At 41.9% G+C, this 25,822-nt stretch overlaps 2 protein-coding genes and 1 long non-coding RNA gene across 3 annotated transcripts in view; 2 read left to right on the top strand and 1 right to left on the bottom strand.

The window, feature by feature from the left end:
* LOC129165505 (zinc finger protein 121-like) overlaps positions 1-25,822 on the bottom strand; it is a 44,338-nt gene that overhangs the window by 3,368 nt on the left and 15,148 nt on the right. The gene's annotated exons all lie outside the window — the stretch shown is intronic.
* On the top strand, positions 5,094-6,160 carry LOC139066117 (uncharacterized). Its single transcript, XR_011519088.1, has 2 exons — positions 5,094-5,843; positions 5,893-6,160. It is a non-coding gene; the product is annotated as an uncharacterized lncRNA (long non-coding RNA).
* On the top strand, positions 24,093-25,337 carry LOC139066305 (E3 SUMO-protein ligase ZBED1-like). Its single transcript, XM_070548747.1, has 2 exons — positions 24,093-24,521; positions 24,921-25,337. The coding sequence occupies exons 1-2, from the start codon at positions 24,390-24,392 to the stop codon at positions 25,335-25,337; spliced, it is 549 nt and encodes a 182-aa protein (XP_070404848.1). The 5' UTR covers positions 24,093-24,389.

Here is a 25,822-nt window from a genome sequence, read left to right as displayed (position 1 = left end):
CTCTTGGCATTCTCTTGATGATCTTCAAGAGGGAGTGACCTGAAATGGTTTTCCAACTGTCTTGAAGAGGGTTCCCAGAGGTGTTTAGCACTGGTTGTCCCCTTTGTAAATGGTCATGAAAATAAAGAAAACATATTGAATGAGAAGGTATATATATATATATATATTAGGGCCGGGACTGTAACACGTTAATTACGATTAATTAATTAGAACAAAATAACACGTTAAAAAAATTAGCGCTTTTAATCGCAGCTTGCATTTCAAGCACGGCGGAACCTTTGTCATTGCACGATTTCTTCGTAGACTGAATATCACTGATGCACACAACAATGCACAGTGCTAATGGCTACTAAAACGGAATAAAAACAGAAAGAAGTTGCCTTGCTTGGACTGATGCAGGATTTAGGAAACACGTCCGCCTCTTTTCTTAACTTGGAAAAAAAATTTCCAGACAACAACAGAGTCCGTGTCGCGGAAATTTTTCAGAGATCGTCTCTGCTGCGGCTGCCCGGTGGCACGGGAAACTTGACGAAAGTTGCGGTAAGCTATATTTTTAACATTTACATAACATCTGTGCAGCGCTGAAAGCACCAGCCAGAATAATTCTGTGCCCTAACAGTAGTTTATGAAAGTAGTCAGACAAACGAGAGGCACCTGGCTGCCGCTGGGAGAACGCTCCGTGTTCTCACTACTCTGATCACAGACATGTCTTAAAGTTGATAACAGAAGTTTAAGTTAAAACAGAAACACTCTGAAACTTTTCTGATGATTTTCTAAACAATTCTGTCGGGGAATTATACGTTTCTGAGACGAGTCACTGTCTAAACATCACATGCATTAATATCATTAAGCAGCGAGGTGTGTTGAAGCTGTCATCAGCTAAGGGGCGGATGCTTAAGTGCATCAGGGGCAGCGAGGAACGAGGAAGTTGTGATCAGGCTGGAGATCACACCAGATTCGCTGCAGCAGGCCTGAATCTGTGGGTGTGCAGCATCCCCTTCTTAACGTGACAGCAGGACTTCCCATGTAAGGAAGGTCTGCTCACCTGTTTGTCAGATCATTATTTCCTCGCCATGATCTTTTATCTTCCCATCATCCTCCAGTCATCCAACTGGAACCAGTTAGTGTTCCTGATCATTCTCAGAATATGCCATGCCTGCTCTGGTGTTAAAAGTTAGTACATTTAAGTCCTAGATCACATTTGTGCCTGTTCTACTGTCATTTTGAAGGATTATTATTTATGTGTCTTTACTACATTATGAGTAGAAATGTTGATAAAAACTCCCAATTATACAAACAAGTGAAACTGGAAAAATTAGAATCTGGTGCAAAGTCAAACTTATTTCAGTCATTCAACTAGATAGAGAGACTATTTAAAGGCTCAGGAACCCTTTGCAGGTGTTTTCTATTTGGAATTATAAATTTTAGATGATTTGGGTTTTGTTTCATATCACACAGTGACATTTGAATAATTAAAATGCATTTTTTAATTAAAAGCTTTAGTTTACAGTAATAACCATGTCTAATGTTTGATTCTCTGTCTCATAATTTTAATTAAAAGTTTTACTTTGAGAGCACATTTTCCTGAACAATTAAAATGCGATTAATTTAGATTAATTAATTACAAAGCCTGTAATTAATTAGATTAAAATTTTTAATCCAGTTCCAGCCCTAATATATATATATATATATATATATATATATATATATATATATACATGTATACATATATATATACATGTATATATATTATATTATATATTATATATTATAATCCTGTGATCAGTAGTTGTTACGTGCCGTGTCCCTTTTCGGCCACAAGATGGCCTCAGTGGCCTGTGTCTCGCCTGTCTCCCGGTGCCCAGCTGTTCCAAATCATTGATGATCACTTGGCAGCAGTTAAAAGCTGCTCCCAGCCACCAGTTCGAGGAGAAGTTCAAGGGTATGTAGACTGGGAACAGTTTATACTATTCTCTTCTCTTCAGTTCGCTTTTGGTACAACTCGGTTCACTCGCTAGTCTTCGGTTTGCTCTCAATAGGATTTCGGATTTGGATTTAGGATTAGAGCATTTGGTGTATAGACTTCGGACCAGCTTAAGACCCTGACCTCGGATCTCCCTTTTTGAATATATATATTTATTATTCTCGGTTTTCTTCCCACCCCCTTCTGGGGTGGCGTTTTCAGTTTCTCCCTTTTTAAATATAGCTTCTTTTGTTTTGTATATAGCATTGTTTTTTGGATTCTTTGTAAATATTCCATTTATTTTGTAATAAATCCCTTGTTTTTTAGCGACACAGCACTCTGTTATTATTTATCCCACACACTAATTTCATTACTCCCCTCCTCATCTCTCCTAGAGAGCCGGGGACGTAATAGTAGTACTTAATTATAATTTTGGACAGCTGCACTAGACACGTTGACACAGAGTTATGTTAAGTCACATTACACATTTCCTTTTGTCTGATACAATTAGAACCTACGTTTCTGATGTAAGGCGTGGTTTTCTGTGGTGTCTGTATAAGCCCTCTTTTGCATGTCAAATTCTGATTCGCCAGTAAACCAAAATATGACATTTATAAAAACTATTCCCACGTCACCTTTACTTCACTTCAAAGCGTTCTAGAGAAGTTTCGGACAGGCCATCCGGAACCTTTACAACCATAAGAACCTTGACAAGCTGGATAAAATCTGTTGCACGTTACACCTGACCGCAGCGGTTCCTTCAGAATAAAAGCTGAACCTCACGACCCCTTCAGGGTCTCGCTGACGCCAATAATAACCTGTCGTGACCTGGAAGCATTCCAAGACTAGTCTGGTCGGCACTGCTGCTGTCTCTACCGGCATCAGTACCAAGGAAGGTCCACGGACCTCGACATTCTGGATCTGAACGGAGGCTTCGCCTGTGGGTACGTAGACCGACAGATGGCACCAACCATAGTTTAGAGCGAAACATTCGCTCCCACTCAGAACTAATTGATTCTCCGGATATGAGAGTTCTGAAAACAACATTCCACACATACACCATTCATCTCACGTCTCATTCAACTCAATTCAAAAATACTTTATTAATCCCAGAGGGAAATTGATTAACTCCACCTAGATTAATTAATTAATTCCACCTAGTTTCATCAGTACACAGAGTGTTTACAGTTAGACTTGTTTAAATTGTGTAGAAATAAATTTCTTAACTATTATAAACCTGACTCTCTCTTTTATCTGAGTTAATAGAAAGTGTCCAGTAATCACTGCAATAAAAAGTTCTGATCTTCTGGTTAAAATATTCAAAGATCTATCAGATTGATATTTCATATTTCTATGGAATCTCACATTTTAAGGTTCATAAGTAAGATGTAAACTACCCATTATTACTATATATATATATATATATATATATATATATATATATAAATATATATATATATATATATATATATATATATATATATATATATATATATATATATATATATATATATATATATATATATATATATATATATATATATATATATATATATATATATATATATATATATATATATATATATAATATATATATATATATATATATATATACACACACACAAGCACTGTTTATTCTTAGCTGTCGGCAGTGCTATGCAGCAGAACCGCCGAAGTCAGGTTGCTGCTTCAAGTCTGCTCCATGCAGTGTGCAGGAATATGGCAAGCCACTGTAGCATTTATTTGCAACCATGTCTATTTTCAAAAATTATTTAAAACATATTATTGCTAACCTGTACATAATAGATATGTCACCATTCCAATTTAGTAGTAGAAATTAAATGTAAGCATTTCCAGTACCACTGAATATCTTAGCCCTTTGAGACCGGCAGGAGCGCCGGCGCTCCCATTTGCATATCTGTGTTCAAATGCTTGTAGAATTGAAATTATATTATTTATTTATTTTTTTGCATATTAAACCGGAGGATTTACACTAATATCTTACACGCTAAACATGTCCCGGAGCGTTGTGCTTTTTTGCAATGATACTTTTTGACAAACACATCCTACACACATCACACACCTACTACAAACTCCCAACACACGCACACCATTACAAATGTTTAAACAAATCATGGACCTACCAAATGGTGCATCCTCCCTCCTCGAAGCAGTTGACGCCATTACAGCACCGGGTGATTAAGTTTCAGTTTCTGTTTCCTCACGTATATATTAATGCAATAATCTTTATTATTGTTATTATTATTAGTGAGAGATTAGGAAAACTGTATACTCCTGAAAAATGAGCTACAAATAGTTTATTTAAATGAGTGTATCTCAGAAACTAATTTATAAAAGCACTTCAAATAAATTTGTTGTTGTTTGAAAGGATTGTGTGTAGGGCTGCAGCTATCGAATATTTTTGTAATCGAGTACTCTATCGAATCTTTTTTTCGATTAATCGAGTACTCTAATAAATTACCCTTTTGTGTTTGTAAACCTTTATATCATATATTGATGAGCCAAGATGGCGCCGAGTATGGCTGCCTCGTCGCGAGCTCCACCAAGTTCCAACATTACACGCTCCATACTGTACATTAATGCCACTGTTTTGCACATACCAACCTCTGTACATTTTATATCTCTTATCTTATTGTTTACTTTATTCATTTGTATACTTAGATTAGCCATTTTTATATTTTACTTGTTTTTACATTACTGTATTTTTGCACAACTCTATTGCTGTGAAGCTCGCACACAAGAATTTCACTCGCATGTACTGTACCAGTGTACCTGCACATGTGACGTGACAATAAAAGTGATTTGATTTGATATCAAATAGCATGTTATAATTATGAAAGACCTCTTAAAATGAGCAAGCAATTGCCAGTTATTCAAGTTTTATTCAAAATTAGTTTGCATAACTTCAGCACTTCAACTTTACTTCACAGTAAACAAATGCCTGTGCAAAAAATAAGTAAACCTGAGCCGATTTTCCCCTTGTGCGAGAATCTGCTAGCCTGCAAGTCAGACAATAACTAGGAGGATGAGGCCGGGGACACACTGGCCGCGGAAGCGCCGCGAAAATGGGACCGCCTTCATTCGGCGCCCTTGTTAAGCTATGCTATAGACCACATGGGCCGCCGAAGCGCCGCGAATCGCCTCGCGCCGGCGCTCCAGCCCGCGCCGTGCAGCGATCATTTCGGCGTTGGCTCTATTTTTTTCGCGAGCCGCGGGTGAATCGCGTCAATTCTGGCAGGAAGTCAAACGTAGACATAAGAGGCAGGCCGGCAAAGTTAACAAAATAAAGCATTTCAAAATAAAATTCCGCAATAGTCAAACGTGTTCGTAAACAGACACTACAGAAAAACCACACGAACACGCACACACATACACACACATCGAACTTGTGTGCGTGTGTGACCACGTGAAGGGGGGTGTGGTTTTGGGTGTCTTTTCACCGGAGCAAACAGGACAGAGAGGCAGAAAGTCTGAGGCAAGCAGTTAGGATGGATGACTTTAAATTAATTATGGAAGTTGAGAAACACAAGGAGCTGTACGACCCCCGAAAAACATGGTTGTTTACGTACCCATTTAGGAAGAAACTGCTAGGATACAGCTGCAGAATTGGAGCGGGTTCCAAGAGATTCAACTGGCAGAAACAACTCATACCATAGGTTCACACACACACGCGCGCGCACACACACGCACGCGTACAAACACTCAAACGTAGAGGAAAAGAGCTGAGGAAAGGCAGAGAGGAAATGGAGGACACCAAGTGTAATAAAAATGAACTTGTCATCTGTTGTATAATTGCTTTATATAAGTTATTGATCACTACTGTTTGTCAATCACACTTATCATGAGGATGTAATCAAGGGTAATCATGGTAGAGCCGAACATAATGTGATCATGAGGATGTAATCAAGGTAATCATGGTAGAGGTGTGCAGCTTTGCACGCACATCAGGGAATGTATAAGGAGCAGAGCAGGGCTCAGGGGGGTTAGAGCTGCTTGGCGTATTCTACCTGACGAGGTTCATGGATTACATGTGTTCAGTTCTTCACCTATCATGGATTACGTTTTCTAATTGGGGTGTTCAGCTCTCCACCCATAAGCAACGGTAAGAGAAATGTTTCGTTCATGATTGATAACTTGTATGAATGCCGGTTGAATAAAGCCTTGTTGTTCATCTGATATTCAAGTTGTGTTTCATTGTTTCTGGCGTCGACTTGACAACGATCCTGACTAAATAAATATAAAGTGTAAAAAGAGACTTTGAGTCTTTTAAGGTAATTAAAATAAAATAAAACATTTTATTTTAGAACATTTTTGGCGTCACGAACAGGATCAGTCAAGCTATTCCAGCAACAATGAAGTGTTTTTGGAGAAGCAAAAAGGAGCCGAGAGCTTCTGGGGAGGGAACGCCGATTCCCGTGCCGATTCCCGGCTGGGAAACGGAGGAGTTCCGAACCATTGGTGATATGTTAAGGCAGCGCGGTGGACGCCCTGGGCCGTGGGGAGAGTTAAATGGAGTGGTCAGCCCCGCCGTGGTGCTGGACCGTTTGACGCGGATAGAAGTTAAAGAAAAAGCGCCGCTGGCAGGAGTGAGAGATATGATGTGGCTTTTTGCAGAAGCATGGAAAAAACAGGAGTTAGAATTGAGCAGTTGTAGAGAGCGAGCGGCGCAGGAGAAAATCCATGCTGAAGAAGTTGGAAAATCATGCTCAGAGTTTGAGCAGAGAGTGTGTGTGATGGGGAAAGAGCTAAAGCATGCTCAGAATGTTTTGGATAAAACGCTGACTTTTGTGTCTCGAGCGCAAAGGAAGGAAAAGAAGCGACCTCGTAGAACAGGTCCTGCTCAGATCCGGGCGTTTGTAAAGAATGTTGGTGAAGATTGGAACCCGGAGAAATGGAACGGGGATCTTTGGGGGGATGATGAGGAGGAGGAGTGGGCGATTAAACCTGACCCACCACCTCAGCCCTTGTATCCATCATTACAGGGGATAAAGATGTCAGAACAAAGACCTATTACTAGGCGTCGGCGAGAACAGCAAATTATTCCACCAATACTGGTAGATATGGTGGATGATCAGGGACGGCCGGAACTCGATGAGGCGGGTAATATAAGAAGGATGTTACAACAGCAGCCACAACCCGCCCCTAGGCTGCTAACAACGCTAGAGGATTATTCACAAGATGAGTTAAATCACATGAATGGGAAGCTGAAACAGCGCCCAGGCGAACCAACTGACTCCTGGCTTAATCGCCTTATGGAGGATGGCGCGTGTGATATAGCCATAGATGCCGGTGATGCCATGAGATTTTCAGGATTAAGTACTGATGCACAGATAAATGCTGAATACCGGGCTACAGTCCGGGCATTGCCAGCTGATGAAGATTTCAATGTGGGGGATGCATATGCTCTGGCATGTCATGTAATCTATCCTACCACGGCGGACTGGTCTGAGATTAAAGGGCAATGGCAGACAGTGAGAGATGTCATTCAGCGGCTCACCAGACTCACTATTAGAGAGCAAGTGGCTCGAAACGGGGGAGCTGGAGTGGTGGACTGTAACATCTCTAAGGCAACTAGAGACCACCTCATCAGACATGCCCCACCACATTATAAACCCATGGTGACCAGCTTGTTGTTTGGCGCGGCAGACCAGACTTTTGCCGCGATAAAAGATCGTCTTGGCGAACTCACCACGCTGGGTGATTTGTCTGAGACGAGGAGAGAGGGAGCTAGAACTGAAAATAAACCCAGGATTGATCCACATTCAAGGGGTCGTAAAGGGGGGGCAATGGGCCCCTCTAGAACAGATCTGTGGAGGGCACTGCGACAAGCGGGAGTGCCGTTTGAGGAGATTGATGGATTGCCCACTAATGCATTGATGGAGAAATGCAGACAAATGGGACTGAAGGTCCATTGTCAGTTCAGACATTGTCCTGAAAAGGACGACAGGATGTCTGTGTCAGAATTGGCTGGAATGTTGCAGAATGTGATCAGGGAGGTGGCGTCGAAGCCTGCTGAACCTTCCGCCCCTCCCAAAGAATCTTCAGAGGAGGAGAGTTTAGATGAGTGTTATCAGGTGGCGGCAGTGAAGCGTAGAAAGAAAAAACAGCACCGAAGGGAACATGATGATGAATAGGATGAAGGTCAAGCTCAGGTTGTTGCCAGTGCCTCAGGATGGTCAATAAATGATATCAGACCACATGTGGAATTACAGATTTATTGGAAAAAATCAGTACAGACAGTAATGGCATTGGTTGACACTGGGGCGGAGGCCTCGGTAATTCATGGCAATCCTGATAAAATAAAGGGAAACATTGTACCTTTGACTGGACTTGGGGGGCAGATGTTAGTAGGAAAGGGAGTAATTTTGCCCTTAAAAATAGGAAATCAACCTATTAGAAATTACAGTGTAGTAGTGGCTCCTGCAAAGGAATGGATTATTGGAATGGATATATTGGCCGGAATGACTCTTCATCTGAAACATGGTCGATTTTGTTTTGGTATAAACAGAATCCACACCATTTTGGTAGGCAAGGTCAAAATGACACCTTTTCCCATTCCTGAAGCAACACAGGTGGTATCACAAAAACAATACCGGTTGCCTGGGGGTCAGAAAGAAATTACGGACACTATTAAAGAATATCTGGAGGCAGGAGTTTTGAAAACATGCACCACACGGTGGAATAATCCCTTATGGCCAGTGAAGAAATCAGATGGTTCATGGAGAATGACTGTGGATTATAGAGCGCTGAATAAACATACTCCTCCTTTAACGTCTGCGGTTCCGGATGTTATCACGATTGTGGAAAGGGTGCAGCATCACTCTGGTACATGGTATGCGGTGATAGATTTGGCCAATGCTTTCTTTACCATACCTATCCCTGAGGACAAGATGGAACAGTTTGCCTTTACATGGGAAGGAAGACAGTACACCTTCACCAGATTACCACAAGGGTATTTGCATTCACCCACAATCTGTCATAGGATAGTGGCTGAAAATCTGTCGACTTTAAAGATCCCATCAGGCATATTGCTATCACACTACATTGATGACATCATGATTCAGGGAAACACTAAAGAAGAGGTTGAGCAATTGCTCCCACTTCTGATAACACATATGAAGAATCATGGATGGGAGATAAATCCAGCGAAAGTGCAGGGATCTGCACAGTCAGTGAAGTTCTTGGGAATTATCTGGAATAGAGGGGAAAGAGAGATAACAACTAAAGCTAAAGAGAAAATAGCACGGTTATCAATGCTCCACGAGCAAGTGGCAGACGTTCCAGAAATGGATGAAGTGCCTTTTGAGGTAAAACCAATCCAGGATTCTCCTGTGAAACTGGGGGTAAGATGGAGCGAACTCACCCCAGAGCAGCAGGAGCGAGCCTGGTTCACTGATGGTTCCTGTCAATATGTGGCAGGAACCAGGAAATGGAAGGCTGGGGCATTTAACCCTGGTACACAACAAGTTATGGAACTCACAGGGACAGGAAAGAGTAGTCAATGGGCGGAGTTGAAAGCAGTACACATGGTAATAATGGCGGCTGGGGTGCAGGGAGTAAGTATTTATACTGACTCCTGGTCAGTAGCCCAAGGAATGTTAACTTGGATGCCAACTTGGCATGCTACACAATGGAAGATACATTCAAAAGAGGTTTGGGGAGCTGACCTATGGAAGGACATTTGGGAGAAATGCCAAAATATTCCTGTGTCAGTATTACATGTGGATGCTCATACTAATAACAATGATCCTGAATCCCTGCATAATCAGACTGTAGATAAGATAGTGAAAATTCAGGCTGTAAGACAATCAAGTCCTGGATTAGCCAAATGGGCTCACGTTACTGCTGGACATTGGGGTGTGCAGGGAACATTGAAATGGGCGAGGGACAGAGGAATAGATCTCATCATTGATGATATTAAAACTGCCATAGAAGATTGTGAACCTTGTCAACATCAGAAAAAGAGAATCCCTCGACATATACAGGTAAAGAACCGTTGGTACTGGAAAAAGGAGACAAGATAGCTCAGTTAGTAATCAAACGGTGTGTAATGTCCAAAGTTGAAGAGATTACTAAACCTACCACTATCACTCAGAGGGGTGAAACTGGGTTTGGATCATCAGACTTTACTGCGGGGGCAAAAGTGTGGGTGGAGCAGCTCAATGGTCCTCCCAGAGCTGGAGAGATTATTGCACAGGGAAAAGATGCTGTGGTAAGTGTATTGTTCCCCGGAGAGGAAAAATGGATTAATATTCCGAAAAACAAATGTTACAGGAGAGAAAATTAATGCTTGTCATTCTATCTGCAGTTTTGTATGTATCCCATAGGCGGGTGTCTGAGTGACGGTGGTTGACTGGGTCCCCTTCCCCTACAAAAGGATTGAACCCTTGTCGAGGCGATGGATGGGCTCCGCGGACCTGGTGGTGTCGGATGTTTGGTCATCGTCCTCCATGTCCTCGCTGTCATCGCACTGAGGGCACATTTCTGTTGGGGGCTCACGGAAGGACAAGTGTTGGAAGAAGGGGTCATGGGCCATCTGGAATTGGTTAGCAGTATGTCCAACCGCACTCAAGGCACATTCACATGCAGAGCAAATGACGCTTGCTACTTGGGAAACCTAACATCTACCGGTAAGATGTACCGGTGCAGAGGATGTCTTAAATTCCGAGGAAGGGTGATCAGCCCGGGGGTGTTGGTTCAAGGATCAACAGTAACCTTTAATTCTGCAGCGCGCATCTGTGCATACCATCAGGGGAATGGTACTTGCATACAAAATGGCACAAATTGGAGTATGAAGGTTGATCATGATTTCTGGATCAGGAATGGAACTGTAATCACAGGAGGATACGCCTATTTGTACATATTCTGGGTGCTGCCCGACACAGCTAGAGCTACGCAGACAGCTGTAGCTCCCCTGGTTCACACTTGTCAACAAATGGGACAAATAAGGGTAGCCGAATATGTGCGATGGACTGTGAAATTCCCTCCTATTCCGCCTTGCAACAGGAGGAGGCGAGCATGGTATGACACCGTGCTAGGAGGAACTGGAACTTTGTATGGTCTGGCTAACACAGCAGACAATGAGGTAACACGAACTATGCTGTCCAACACTGGAGAATACACCGCACAAGCTGTCACCAAGACTGCAAGATGGATGCCCTCGACTGTATCTAGTCAGTTAGAAGGAAGTGATGTGTGGAAAAGTGTATTTAAATGGAATCTAAAGCTTTGGAATGAAACTTATGATGCATTGCATAATTTGTCACACATAGGTAATTGGACAGTCTGTTCCTTGCAGACTATTCATGCTGAGACACAAAGAAATAGGTTTCAAATACAGGTAATGAGTAATAACTATCATGCATGGCGAACATTATGGAACATCAGTAGTTCATTATGGCTACAGCCACATGCAGAAATGACGATTTGTAATAAATCTATGTGTACTGGATACTGGGATCAGTATAATATGACATCAGTAATGACTGTGTGTAGATATCAGATACTGCCGGTGATAACCACTAAAGGGTTTTGGTATCTCCATGTTAGTGGAGAGTGGTGGGATGTTAAAACAAATCGAACATATGAAGTAAAACACTGTGATGAGACTGATAAGGGTTTAGCCTGCCCATTGGTAAAAGGACATAGCAATCCATGTTTCACTGATTCAAGGGTCGTACTCTGTGATTGGACGGTCACACCCCCAGAGGAACAGTTTTGGCAGGTGGGTCCTAACACCTTATGCGTGGCTACAATGACCAATTCCCCACAGGTACCTTCAGTTCCCTTTTCAGGTTGTCTCAAGGGTATACATATGTGGGAATGGAATAACGTGACCTATTGGTTGAGTAATTACACTGTATCTAGTCGGCTGACTAAGATACAATGGGAGGTTTTACACTCCCCTTGGACACTCTCACTGGAACGATTCAAATGCGCATTGGATGGTTCCACTGAAGTGGCAAAATTGATTGACTCTCATAGGTCCAACCTTTCCAGGCTCATGGTGTCTACTCTTGTGGCACAAGGGGAAATAAAACATGTTGCTACATTGATTGAACAGGCTTCCGCTCATCATTGGTGGGATATATTTACAGGCATGTCGAGTACCGCTAATAAAGTGCTAATTCCACCTATGATTGCAGCATTAATTATAATCAGCATTCTAACATTGTGTAATCTTATTATTTGTTGGTATGTTATTCGATTAAGAAGAGAAATAAATTGGGTAATAATGCAAAGACTACGATGAAAATTAAAGTGGAACTACAAGGTATGTTATAAATGACGTTGGTTTTGATGGGGAAATGGTGATGGATATGTTACATAAATTAGATGAAAAGTTCAAGAGTGGAATGTAATAAAAATGAACTTGTCATCTGTTGTATAATTGCTTTATATAAGTTATTGATCACTACTGTTTGTCAATCACACTTATCATGAGGATGTAATCAAGGGTAATCATGGTAGAGCCGAACATAATGTGATCATGAGGATGTAATCAAGGTAATCATGGTAGAGGTGTGCAGCTTTGCACGCACATCAGGGAATGTATAAGGAGCAGAGCAGGGCTCAGGGGGGTTAGAGCTGCTTGGCGTATTCTACCTGACGAGGTTCATGGATTACATGTGTTCAGTTCTTCACCTATCATGGATTACGTTTTCTAATTGGGGTGTTCAGCTCTCCACCCATAAGCAACGGTAAGAGAAATGTTTCGTTCATGATTGATAACTTGTATGAATGCCGGTTGAATAAAGCCTTGTTGTTCATCTGATATTCAAGTTGTGTTTCATTGTTTCTGGCGTCGACTTGACAACGATCCTGACTAAATAAATATAAAGTGTAAAAAGAGACTTTGAGTCTTTTAAGGTAATTAAAATAAAATAAAACATTTTATTTTAGAACACCAAGTGTTTAAAAGAAAAACTACAGCTGAGCCGAGGCGCGCCTCGACTGGGGCGCGTCTGATCTGAACTGAGGAGCGGCGAGCAGCGGCCGAATTTCGTGAGCGATTCGCTTCTCGGCGCTTCGCGGCGCTTCCGCGGCCGGTGTGTCCCCGGCGTAACGCTGCGAGCGGCTGCGGCCCAAACAGAACCAGAAACGCTCACGGCGCAAACAGCTCGCCGGCTGTTTCCCTATTAACACACGTCCGTTTTAATTTCCACACATTTTTTCTCACACTAACAAGGATTGCCAAAAGCCATGTTTGCTGTGGTTTTGTCAAATTATACTGATCACAAAACATTTATTTACTTTCTTTCGTTTTCCTCCGCCACTCATAAATACCCGTGTCCTCCTGCAGAAACCCCGAGGGACAACAGACATCAATAACACAATAAAAAGTCCGACGTGTTGTGTAAAAACGGCTATTTTTAGCACATTTTAAGTCCGACGTGTTGCTACCAGATGTACGGTGTGAGCTGAAACTGAGCGCTACAAACGAAAAAGTCGCAGAGTCTGCAGAATATATAGAAAAACAGGCTAAAATGCATTATCTTGTAGAGGCTCCGAGTCCGCTTGCAGAAGTGACATTTACAGGTGCTGCAGCACGGAGGATGTGGTGTTGTGCTAGGCTAAATCCATTTTACTGTATTTATACTGGACTACGTTTTCCACCTTACGACGTGAAAAATGGTTCCACAACTTTGACATTTTCTGTCTTTTTCGCACTCCACCGGGGTTCAAGTTGTCCGCCATGGCTTATATTCGCTACTCGCGTGTGCATTCAGTCCAGTGGGCATGTGCGTCACTTATTTCGGTCCGGGTGAAACATGACCCCGGGCGATTGCAAAGCCATGAATTAATTAAATATGAATTAAACGAATCCTCGAGGCAGAGAATTTGACTCGAGGATTTTTTGTACTCGAATTATTCGAGGTACTCGAGGAATCGTTTCAGCTCTAATTGTGTGTAACTTTTTGCCATTGAAAATTTTGAGGGATAAAGGTGTGGCATTTCTATATAATGAAAAATATGTGTAAAAACAAAAAACGATTTTCAATTTGTGTATGGATAATAGCATTTTTTTGTAAAATATTTAGTTGCTATGAACATTTTACATTTATATTATTAAAATTTAGAATGTAAGGTTGTATTGATGTATACCAAGTTGAAATACTCCAAAAAAATGGCACCACAGCATGTAAAAATGTAAATATAAGTTCTGGCGAACTCTGACAGGTCTTAAGGATTATTGAAATACATTAAATTCTACTGATCATAGTTTAACTGTGAATATATTTATATATGTTCTTTTGATTAAGATTAGTAATATTAAATGATCAATGATAAATGACCCAAACTTGTACAGCGCTTCTCAGTGTAAGGACTCCAAAGCGCTTTACACTACAGTGTATCATTCATTCATTCATTCATTCACACATACATTCACACACTGATGGTGATGAGCTACGACATAGCCATGTAGCTGCCCTGGGGCGCACTGACAGAGGCGAGGCGCCCGAGCACAGGTGCCACCGGCCCCTCTGACCACCACCAGCAGGCAAAGTGGGTTAAGTGTCTTGCCCAAGAACACAACAGCAGAATTCTCTGTCCGGAGCCAGGATCGAACCTGCAACCTTCCGATTACTGGACAACCTGCTCAACCTGTTGAGAGCTACTGCTGCCCGCTCAACCTGCTACTGCTGCTTAGTACCACTGGTGGGCAGTCAGGGCCAGCAAAGCCTTCTCTGCTGGCCTAAACTTACTCAAAAAAGTAAATGTATTTTTTCCTTTGGTAAATATTTTTAAATCAAAAAATTTTCACTGGCCTATTTTCTTTATATCCTATTATACCCACTTGGTTGCACTGCTCTCAGTGTTAAAATACCAAGGTTGGGTGTTATCCAATCAGATTTCAGCTAGCTTGCGTTTTCAGGTAGATTAAGTCTGCCCTAGGTCTTCAGAATCAACCGAGCAGTCCGCTCGGAGTGTAAGTGAACAGAGACAATCCAGTTGCAATAGCCAATCAGCTCATGAGTCAGAGTGGCCCACGCAAAAGCTGACATGAACGCATCCTGTGATTGGATAAGCAGTAGTTTGAACTTGTCTAGCGCCAGCAAAATATCAAAACTAAACACAGAGATTTGTATCTATAGACAGCTATCGTGTATTTTTTGAACACATGATGGCTGAAAGAGGGGAAAGGACAGACTTGGTTGCAGATTTACTTGCCACGCCATTTTCAAGATGAACCTTTCAAGAAAAAAATGGATCTTGTGAGAACAGGTCATCCCAACCCCAATGCTAGCTGGCTTGTCACAGCAGGGGAAAGGATTTGTTCGACATTTTCAGGCAAGCAACTATGAATGGTCATGTTTTTGGGTAAACAGGAACTTTCATTTAGGAGACACGATGAAAACCCCCAGTCATTAAATAGAGGTAATTATGTGGAGCTTTTATCTTTTCTTGCTGAACATGATGCCGACTTCCATTACCACCTGACCACAAACAGGATCTAGGGCTGCAACAAACGATTATTTGGATAATCGATGAATCGGATGGGGTCTCGACACAATTAATCGATTAATCGGATTACATGGGGACATTGTTAAAAACTGCTAGGGAAACGTTATTTCTCTCCTTCCTTCACTTTATTAAACACAACATTATTAGAAAACAGTTCAATAGCAGAAAAACAACATGCCATCACCTAAATTGTCTTATAAGGTGTATAGACAGAGACCCTAAGCTACACCTATCTGTGACCCAAAATGCTTGGTCCAAGTTAAACAGCTTAAAGAGCAAGTCAACCCCTACCAGAGTCTAACTCCACTCCCACTTCATGTTTGAAAAATGCAACACATGCTGTTGCCTGGCAGACCGAGAGGGCGGAGCCGCTAACAAATACACACACACTCAGGCTCACGACAGCATTGTGACATCATAATGTACCAGATTACATCATAGCATACTTCTTAACCAATAGCGGTGGCAGATTTAAATTAAAATACAGTGTTTTTGGATCAGATCTCTGATTTTTTATCTGATTTGGTGCTAAATACTGATAAGGTCATTGTAGTGGGGGATTTTAATATTCATGTGGACATTAAAAATGATTGCCTCAATGTAGCCTTTACTAATATCTTAGACTCAATTGGTTTTACTCAAAGAATACATAGCTCCACCCACTCCTGCCATCATACATTGAGCCTTGTGCTGACTTATGGCATAGAGTGTGAGGAAATAACGATCTTTCCACATAATCCAGTACTCTCGGACCACTTTCTGATAACCTTTGTGTTTTTTATAACTGAGTTCTCGAGAAATGAAAGTAAATTTCACTATAGTCGGTCTCTATCTGACAACGCTGCTGCATCTTTTAAATCAACTGTTCCATCTTTACTGTCCTCAGCATCTCAGAGGAACGTAGCAGAGGGCAATATTTTCAGTTCTAGCCCCTCACAAATTGATGCCTTAGTTCAGGGATTCCCAAAGTGGGGTGCGCGAGCACCCCCAGGGGTGCGCGAGCTGCCGCTAGGGGGTGCGCGAGGTGAAATGTGTAATGGCTGCAGAGCTCATAGAAGTCTGTCATATGTCACCATTAGCGTAGAAACTCATTTGTGGGTGGGCCAAAGAAAAAGTAAGTGGGCACAATAAATGTAATTGAAAACAAGTATATTTTTGCGCGCGCGCGTGTCCTCCACATGTGCCCTAGCTTCATAATAACAATGCGCCGAGCTTCAGCACTCTGGCCTGCGCACGCTGATATGTTCCGTATTTGACCATTTTTAACGGTGTTGGAGGAATCTGAAGGTGGTGAGTCATTCTGGCAGATTGTAATTAACACCTGTCTCATGCAGGTGATCTGACATTGTAAACCTCACACACAGAACATTGTGGATGTAACAAAATAACAAGAAATAATCCCCATTCAGGCTATTGACAGCGCGCTGAAGATCTGAAGTTCAGAGTGCGTCTGTCAGAGGTCAGACGCGTTCCGGCTGAACCACGGCTCACGGGTGCACAAGTGAGCACATCTGGGCTGGGCAGAAGTCATTTTACAACATTGGTTTAAATAGCGCGAGACGCGGTGACTTGAGCGGCTGTGTGAGTCGGGTCCGCTCCAGCCAGTGACTCCTCATGAACCTGACCACATCTCATGTTAGTGCAGCATTTGTTATTCCAGTCCGCATGACAGCGGATCACAGATTCAGCCACACCATAAAACAGCAATAAGTCGGTCTGAGGTAAAAGTGAACATCATGGCTATATCTTTTCCCCTATAGACATTTGATTACGCACAAGCAGGTGATCAGCTCAGGTTTACGCAGAGCAGAAGGAAGGAGAGCGCTCTGGCCGCACAGGTTAAACGTTCCTACTTCAAGAAAACCGTTAAATTGCATTTTTGATGTGCTACCTGGGCACTCTAAATATTTATTTAAAATGAAATCAAAGGAAATTGTAATGGTATCGAATGTTTATTAATTACTATTTAAAAAATGAAAGTGATGGGGAATTTTTTTAACCCTGTCTGTTTAGCTTGACATCTGATATATATATATATATATATATATATATATATATATATATAGAGAGAGAGAGAGAGAGAGCCATGCCCCGATGTGGGGGCTGGGGGGGTGCGTCGACATGGTCGGGACATAGAAGGGGGTGCGTGGCTAAATAAGTTTGGGAACCACTGCCTTAGTTCATCATGTTAATTCCTCTTTACGTGTGACATTAGATGATGTTGCCCCTTTAAAAAAGAAGGTAATTAGGGACAGGAAGTTGGCTCCCTGGTTTAATTCTCATTTACGAGCCTTAAAACAAAACTCTAGGGAATTGGAGAGAACATGGCGCTTTACGCACCATGAGGAGGCCTACCTACCCTGGAAAAATAGTCTTGTGCTTTATAAAAATAAGCTTCGACAAACTAGAACTGCTTATTTCTCAGCATTAATTGAGGAGAATAAGCATAATCCTAAATTTCTTTTCAGTACAGTTGCTAAACTTACACAGAATCATAGCTCTGAGCCATCTATTCCCTTAGCCCTCAGCAGCAATGACTTCATGGGATTTTTTACAAGTAAAATTAATTCTATTAGAAACAAAATCTTTAGCATCCTCCCTAATGCGATTTCTTCTTCCTCAGTAAGTGAGGCAGCATCAGAAGTGACTGTAGAACCTCATCTGTGCTTGAACCGTTTTGATCCAGTTGAGCTTTCAGAGTTATCAAAAATATTGGCTTCATTTAAACCTTCAACTTGCATTTTGGATCCAATCCCAACCAAATTATTTAAAGATGCATTTCCTTTGGTTACTGCCCCCATTCTAAATATAATCAATCTATCCTTAGTAAATGGGTATGTACCACAAGATTTCAAGGTTGCTGTAATCAAACCTTCACTTAAGAAGCCTTCTCTGGATCCAGATGACCCAATGAATTATAGACCAATATCTAACCTTCCATTTTTATCCAAAGTCCTGGAGAAAATAGTGGCCATCCAAGTATGTCAGCATTTAAACACTAATGCTCTGTTTGAGGAATTTCAGTCTGGTTTTAGAGAGTATCACAGCATTGAAACTGCATTAGTGAGAGTTACAAATGATATTCTCATGGCCTCAGATAAGAATCTTGTGTCTGTTCTAGTCTTGTTAGATCTCAGTGCTGCCTTTGACACAGTTGATCACAATGTTCTTTTAGAAAGACTTGAACATGTTGTAGGGATCAAAGGAACAGCGTTAGGCTGGTTTAAATCCTACCTGTCTGACAGATTTCATTTTGTAAATGTACATGACAAATCTTCTTCATACTCCAGGGTTACTTGCGGAGTACCACAGGGTTCAGTGCTTGGACCAATTCTTTTTACTATACAGGTGCTGGCCAGTAAATTAGAATATCATCAAAAGGTTGAAAATATTTCAGTAATTCCATTCAAAACGTGAAACTTGTACATTATATTCATGCAATGCACACAGACCAATGTATTTCCAATGTTCATTACATTTAAATTTGATATTTATAGGTGACAACCAATGAAAACATCAAATCTGGTATCTCAGAAAATTAGAATATTCTAAAGGCCAATGAAAAAATGTTTGTTTCTCTAATGTTGGCCAACTGAAAAGAATGAACATGAAAAGAATGTGCATGTATAGCACTCAATACTTAGTCGGGGCTCCTTTTGCCTCAATAACTGCAGTAATGCGGCGTGGCATGGACTCGATCAGTCTGTGGCACTGCTCAGGTGTTATGAGAGCCCAGGTTGCTCTGATAGTCGTCTTCAGCTCCTCTGCATTGTTGGGTCTAGCGTATTGCATCCTCCGCTTCACAATACCCCATAGATTTTCTATGGGGTTAAGGTCAGGCGAGTTTGCTGGCCAATCAAGGACAGGGATACCATGGTCCTTGAACCAGGTGCTGGTGGTTTTGGCACTGTGTGCAGGTGCCAAGTCCTGTTGAAAGGTGAAGTCTGCATCCCCATAAAGTTGGTCAGCAGCAGGAAGCATGAAGTGCTCTAAAACTTCCTGGTAGACGGCTGCATTGACCCTGGACCTCAGGAAACAGAGTGGGCCAACACCGGCAGATGACATGGCACCCCACACCATCACTGACGGTGGAAACTTTACACTGGACCTCATGCAACGTGGATTCTGTGCTTCTCCGCTCTTCCTCCAGACTCTGGGTCCTTGATTTCCAAAGGAAATGCAGAACTTGCTTTCATCAGAAAACATAACTTTGGACCACTCAGCATCAGTCCAGTCCTTTTTGTCCTTGGCCCAGGCGAGACGCTTCTTGCGCTGTTTCTTGTTCAAGAGTGGCTTGACACACGGAATGCGACACCTGAATCCCATGTCTTTCATGAGTCTCCTCGTGGTGGTTCTTGAAGCGCTGACTCCAGCTGCAGTCCACTCTTTGTGGATCTCCCCCACATTTTTGAATGGGTTTGTCGTCACAATTCTCTGCAGGGTGCGGTTATCCCTAGAGCTTGTACACTTTTTTCTACCACATTTTTTCCGTCCCTTCGCCTGTCTGTTAATGTGCTTGGACACAGAGCTCTGCGAACAGCCAGCTTCTTTAGCAATCACCTTTTGTGTCTTGCCCTCCTTGTGCAAGGTGTCAATGATTGTCTTTTGGACAGCTGTTAAGTCAGAAGTCTTCCCCATGATTGTGGTGCCTTCAAAACAAGACTGAGGGACCTTTTAAAGGCCTTTGCAGGTGTTTTGAGTAAATCAGCTGATTAGAGTGGCAGCAGGTGTCTTCTATATTCAGCCTTTTCAGAATATTCTAATTTTTTGAGATACCAAATTTGGAGTTTTCATTAGTTGTCACTTATGAATATCAAATTTAAATGTAATGAACATTGGAAATACATTGATCTGTGTGCATTGCATGAATATAATGTACAAGTTTCACGTTTTGAATGGAATTACTGAAATATTTTCAACCTTTTGATGATATTCTAATTTACTGGCCAGCACCTGTATATATGCTCCCAATTGGTAAAATCATTAGACAGCATGGGATAAACTTCCACTGTTATGCTGACGATACTCAGTTATATTTATCCATTAACCCTGATGAACCTAATCGGTTGGGTACATTACAGGCTTGTCTTGAGGACATAAAAAGTTGGATGACTCTAAACTTCTTGCTTTTAAATCAAGGCAAAACGGAAGTTCTCATCTTTGGACCAGAAATCCAGAAAAAGAAATTGCTTAGCCAATCGCCTGACCTGAATGGCATTACATTAATCTCCGAGAACAAAGTAAGGAACCTTGGTGTTATCTTTGACCAGGACATGTCATTCAAATCCCAGGTTTCACAAGTTTGTAGGATTTCCTTTTTCCACCTTCGGAATATTGCTAAGATTAGAAGCATCCTTTCCAGAAGTGATGCTGAAAAACTAGTTCATGCATTTATTACATCAAGACTGGATTACTGTAATTCATTGCTCTCAGGAAGTCCACAGAATGCAGTTAAAAGTCTTCAGCTTGTCCAAAATGCTGCAGCTAGAGTTCTGATGAGAATTAAAAAGAGAGATCATATCTCTCCTGTCTTAGCTTCCCTACATTGGCTACCAGTTAAATTCAGAATAGATTTTAAGATCCTTCTTCTCATATATAAAGCTCTTAATAATCAAGCTCCATCATACATCAGTGATCTGATTGTTCCATATGTTCCTAACCGAGCACTTCGCTCTCAGACTGCAGGTCTACTGGTGGTTCCCAGAATATCTAAAATTAGGATGGGAGGCAGATCTTTTAGTTATCAGGCTCCTCTCCTGTGGAACCAGCTCCCAGCTTTAGTCCGTGAGGCAGACACTTTGTCTACTTTTAAGAATAGGCTTAAAACGTTTTTATTTGATAGGGCTTATGGTTAAAATCTGATGTTAGCCTAAATCTGGACAAGTGGGGGAGTACAGGGAGGTGGAGTGTACAGTCGGTAAAGACGGCTCTCCCTTGCCCTGACTCCAACATGCCTCCATCTAAATAGGATAGATTATCCAGAGTTATCTCTGTAGTAGTGCTGTGTTGAAAAAATCGATTTTCCAATTCTGAATCGATTCTTATATAAATTCATGAAGATCGATTCATACGTCCAAAGATCGATTTAACCATTTAACAGTGTCTGGCTCTTGTACAGCTAAAATATAAAAGAAGTTCAGAGGCGTGGGTGATGATAAAGGGTTAATATGGTGCAGCGACCTTCTCCCGCCCACCGTCATGTGACTGAATTCACGCATGCGTGCTAGGTGTGAAGATATTTTTAAAAATGGCGTCGGATACTAGCAGCGACGTTAGCCATGCGCTCGGTTTGAAAACACCAAAAACTCTTAAAGCTGCAGTCTGGCAGCATTTTGGTTTCAGAACGGACAAAGAGAAAGGTCAGCTTGACAAAAGCAAAGTGATTTGCAAGGCATGCCAAATGGAGGTGAAATATTGCGGAAATACAACCAATCTCAACAATCACATTTTGCGACATCACCAAGATCTTGCGTGCAAGCCGTCCACTGGTCTGCAGCAGATGAAAATCAAGGAATCACTACAACTGCCGGCTAATTCTACACGTTCTCACAAAATAACCGAGGCGATAGCGGGCTTCATTTGCAAGGATATGTGCCCATATTCTGTCGTTGAAAACGAGGGCTTCAAGCGGCTAATGAAAGTAGCGGAGCCGCAATATGTTATGGTTTCGCGCAAACGTCTTTCAGAAGAAGTCATCCCAAACATGTACCAGTCGGTGAAAGAAAATGTGAAAAGTAAGCTTCAGTCAGCAGAGAGAGTGGGCATTACAACGGATACCTGGACATCTGTGGCTACTAGGGCTGTAGCGAAGCCTCGACGAAGTCGACGGCTCGATTCTAAAAATTTGTCGACGTCAGATCCGGAAGTCGACGCACCGCGCCCACTTGTTGCATCCCCGGGAGTTTGTAAATAGAGGAGGAATCTGCCTGTTTTTCCTCTAGTTCGCCCTCTTCTCCGCCTTCACTAACATCTCCGCCAAATACCGAAGACCCGGAACAACGTCCGTCCACTACTAGATTATTTTCCTGTTTTGCCCCTTCGTCTCCCGGCAACGGACAACAACTTCCGGGGTCAGATGCGCTGCTTCGTGTCTACCGCAGATGTAGAAAATCACCGGGAGCGCTTCTCCCTTCATTAAGGAGCTTCTTTCAGACATGAGGAGAGCTGTTTTGGTGGTAGCAGTCTCTCCTCCGTGCTGGTCTGTTTGCTGCTGGGTGTTTTTGGTTTATTTAAACTTGGTAACGAACTTAATGTTGGTAAAGCTACTGTTAGCATCTTCGCTAACAGCTTCTTGCGTTGGGATAAGCTGTTACGTTTTGGTTTAGAGTTCATCTTTTTTGTGGTGTAGATCGGAAGTTACGGTGTAACTATGGTTCTGTGAGAACATGGATGACTGCCAGTCACAGGGGTCACTCGGAACTTCTCGGGCGAGATCCCGGGAGACCCGAACGTAGCTATCGGCGCATAATTTATAGACTCGCGACCAGGTGCGCTACGTGTCACGTGCGTGACTTTGTTTACATTAGTACTCGACCTGCGCAGAGCGCGAGGAGATACATCCACTCTGTTTACTGCCACTGGCAGTCAGGAGGGAACGAAACAGAACTCCCTTTTATTACATTTAGAGTGTTGTGGGTTTTCGGTTTAGTGTAAAATATCACCTGAGTTTGGTTTAACCCGTAAGACCACTCGCCTCACGCATATAAGTGACCAAAACAAAGCAGCATGGAGACACTCCATCTTCTACCACCTCTCAGGCAGCAGCCTGCACTCCCAAGTTCTACACATCACCAGAACATAACCAACCAACACAATAAACGCAGTGTTATACAAAATGGAAGGCCTGTAGTGTTTATTCTCTTACAGTAAGAATTTATCAATTTTTTTGAGGAATTTATTTGAAATTTTCTGGTTTTTGTTAATTGTGCAATAGAAAAATAATCATTAGATTAATTTTCTAAATAGTCATTAGAATAGTCGACTATTCGATAAAATAATCGTCAGAATAATCGTTTTAAAAATAATCGTTTACCCCCAGCCCTAGTGGCTACGGAATCGTACATGAGTTTGACGACACACTATATTGACGAGGAGTGGAACCTCAACTCGTACGTATTACAGACTACAGAAGTTGAAACTGACCATCGTTCTGCCAGTCTAGCAGAAATGTTGACCGCAGCGATAGAGGAGTGGGGGCTGATGAGCAAAGATCCTGCTATGGTGACCGACAATGCAGCTAATATGATTCATGCTGTTGAGATGATGGGGTTAACACACATTGGCTGTTTTGCACACATCATAAACCTCACCTCGCAAACCGGTCTCAAACTCCCAAATATTGCACGCCTGCTTGGGAGAGTGAGGCACATTGTAACGTTCTTCCATCGCAGCACAACAGCTAGCCGCATCTTGAAAGAAAAGCAGAAACTATTGCAGCTTAAACAACACAAGCTCACAATTGATGTTGTGACCAGATGGAATAGTGCACTGGAAATGCTCGAACGTTTTCTGGAGCAGCAGCCTGCTATCTCTGCCGCTCTGCTCTCACTTGAAGTCCGCAGAAATGAAAAAGATTTGTGCAGTCTGAAAGAGGAAGACATAACTGATGCTGAAGATGTGGTCCGAGCTCTGAAGCCAATGAAAAAAGCTACTGAAGTCATGTCAGAAGAAAAGTCACCAACCCTCTCAGTGATCGCACCCCTGTGTGCTCTGCTGCTGAAGGAGATGACCAGCCTCCCAGAAGACTCCAAAGTTGTTAAGGATATGAAGAATGAGATCAAGAAAAACCTGAGCACAAGGTAGGCCTATTTTGTGCGTGTGAGAGAGAAAATAGGTTATATTGTGTATTTAATTAAACAATTTAAGAAAATTTTATCTCCCTAATTGCATAGATTTAAATGTGTGACATTTATATTTCAGGTATGTGAATCAGACGGCCATGTTGCATGCCGCCTCAGCTGTTGATCCACGCTTCAAAGCCCTGCCATTTCTGGGTGAGGAGGAGCGAGAGCACACCTTCTCCAGGCTCCAGGCTGAGGCAGTGGGTGGGATGGAGGAAGAAGCATCTAATGTAAGTAATAAGAAGCCTTGTGAAAAAAAAATCCAAGCAAATACTTTTACCATATTTTAAATCTCAGCCTGAGCAGGCAGGTATTCATAGATGATAGAATATACTCCGATTAATCACACAGTGGGGAAGTTAATTCGCTACAGCAGCACATATCCTTGGAGAAAACGAGAAATAATAAGATTACACTCAAATACACAAGGCAGTAAGCTATTATAACCTTCAAAAAAATACACAACGCTAAGAACCAAGACTGAACACTTTTCCTGATATCCAAGTGGTTGTCTGACTTGATAGTTTAGATCAAAATGACAGATTTATGTTATGTTAAGTTATTCATAGCCAAACCGAAGCCTATTGTTGCACAACGACACATATAAGTATTTCTTCTCTCTCACGCAGCAAGATGAAGTTGATGAAATGGAAGAAGAGGAGGAAAACAACCCCCCTGCACATAACCCCAAGCAATCCAGTGCTTTGGAGTCTCTCCTTGGGGAAGCCTACATACCAAGAGAGGAGAGGGGACATGCAAAGAAAACTCTTGCAGAGGTGGCAGAAGATGAGATAAAGAGGTACAGGGCGAGGAGACCTGCAGGACAGCAGGACAATCCTCTGGTCTGGTGGAGAGAGAATCAAAAAGAGTATCCTCTTTTGGCTCGCATGGCTAAGCGACATCTCTGTGTCCCTGGGACCAGCGTCGCATCTGAGAGGGTTTTTTCAACTGCAGGTGATATAATCACTGCAAAAAGAAGCTGTCTCACCCCTGGTCATGTGAATCAGCCACTTTTCCTGCAGAAGAATCTTACCATTCCCAAGTGATGTTCATAAAAGGACAGTTTACGCAGTCTGTCTTTAGTCAAGTTTAATTTCCTGTTCAGTTTTGTTTGTACATTAATATGGAATGCCTTTCAGTTTTCACGTTTCACAAGTTTACATTTTTGTACTTTAACGGCATTTGAATGTTTCTGGATACTTGAAGTGTTTAAGTTTTTGCACAAGACTGTGAAACTGTTGTTTAAGGTTCTGTACCTTTTAATTTCTATTTGCACAAAGTAAAACGAAAGCCGTTAATTTTAAGCTTTCTGCTTCTGTTTACATTTGCACTGGCAAATAATATCTTTTTTTATATGGTTAAACTTATCTGAATAAAAATGGCATTTGCTTTCAACAGCAATAGCTTTTGGCTGAATTCCTAACATCTGAATTTAATGATGTCCTAGAAAACACTGGAAACACTTGACATTCTTGGAGAGGAACTGGTCCTTACAACTGTTTTTAATGGCCAATATTTCATTAATTTATCA

The sequence above is a fragment of the Nothobranchius furzeri genome, chromosome 2 (assembly GCF_043380555.1).
Source record: "Nothobranchius furzeri strain GRZ-AD chromosome 2, NfurGRZ-RIMD1, whole genome shotgun sequence".
NCBI classification, from domain to species: Eukaryota; Metazoa; Chordata; class Actinopteri; order Cyprinodontiformes; family Nothobranchiidae; genus Nothobranchius; species Nothobranchius furzeri.
This window is presented reverse-complemented; position numbering and strand designations above follow the sequence as displayed.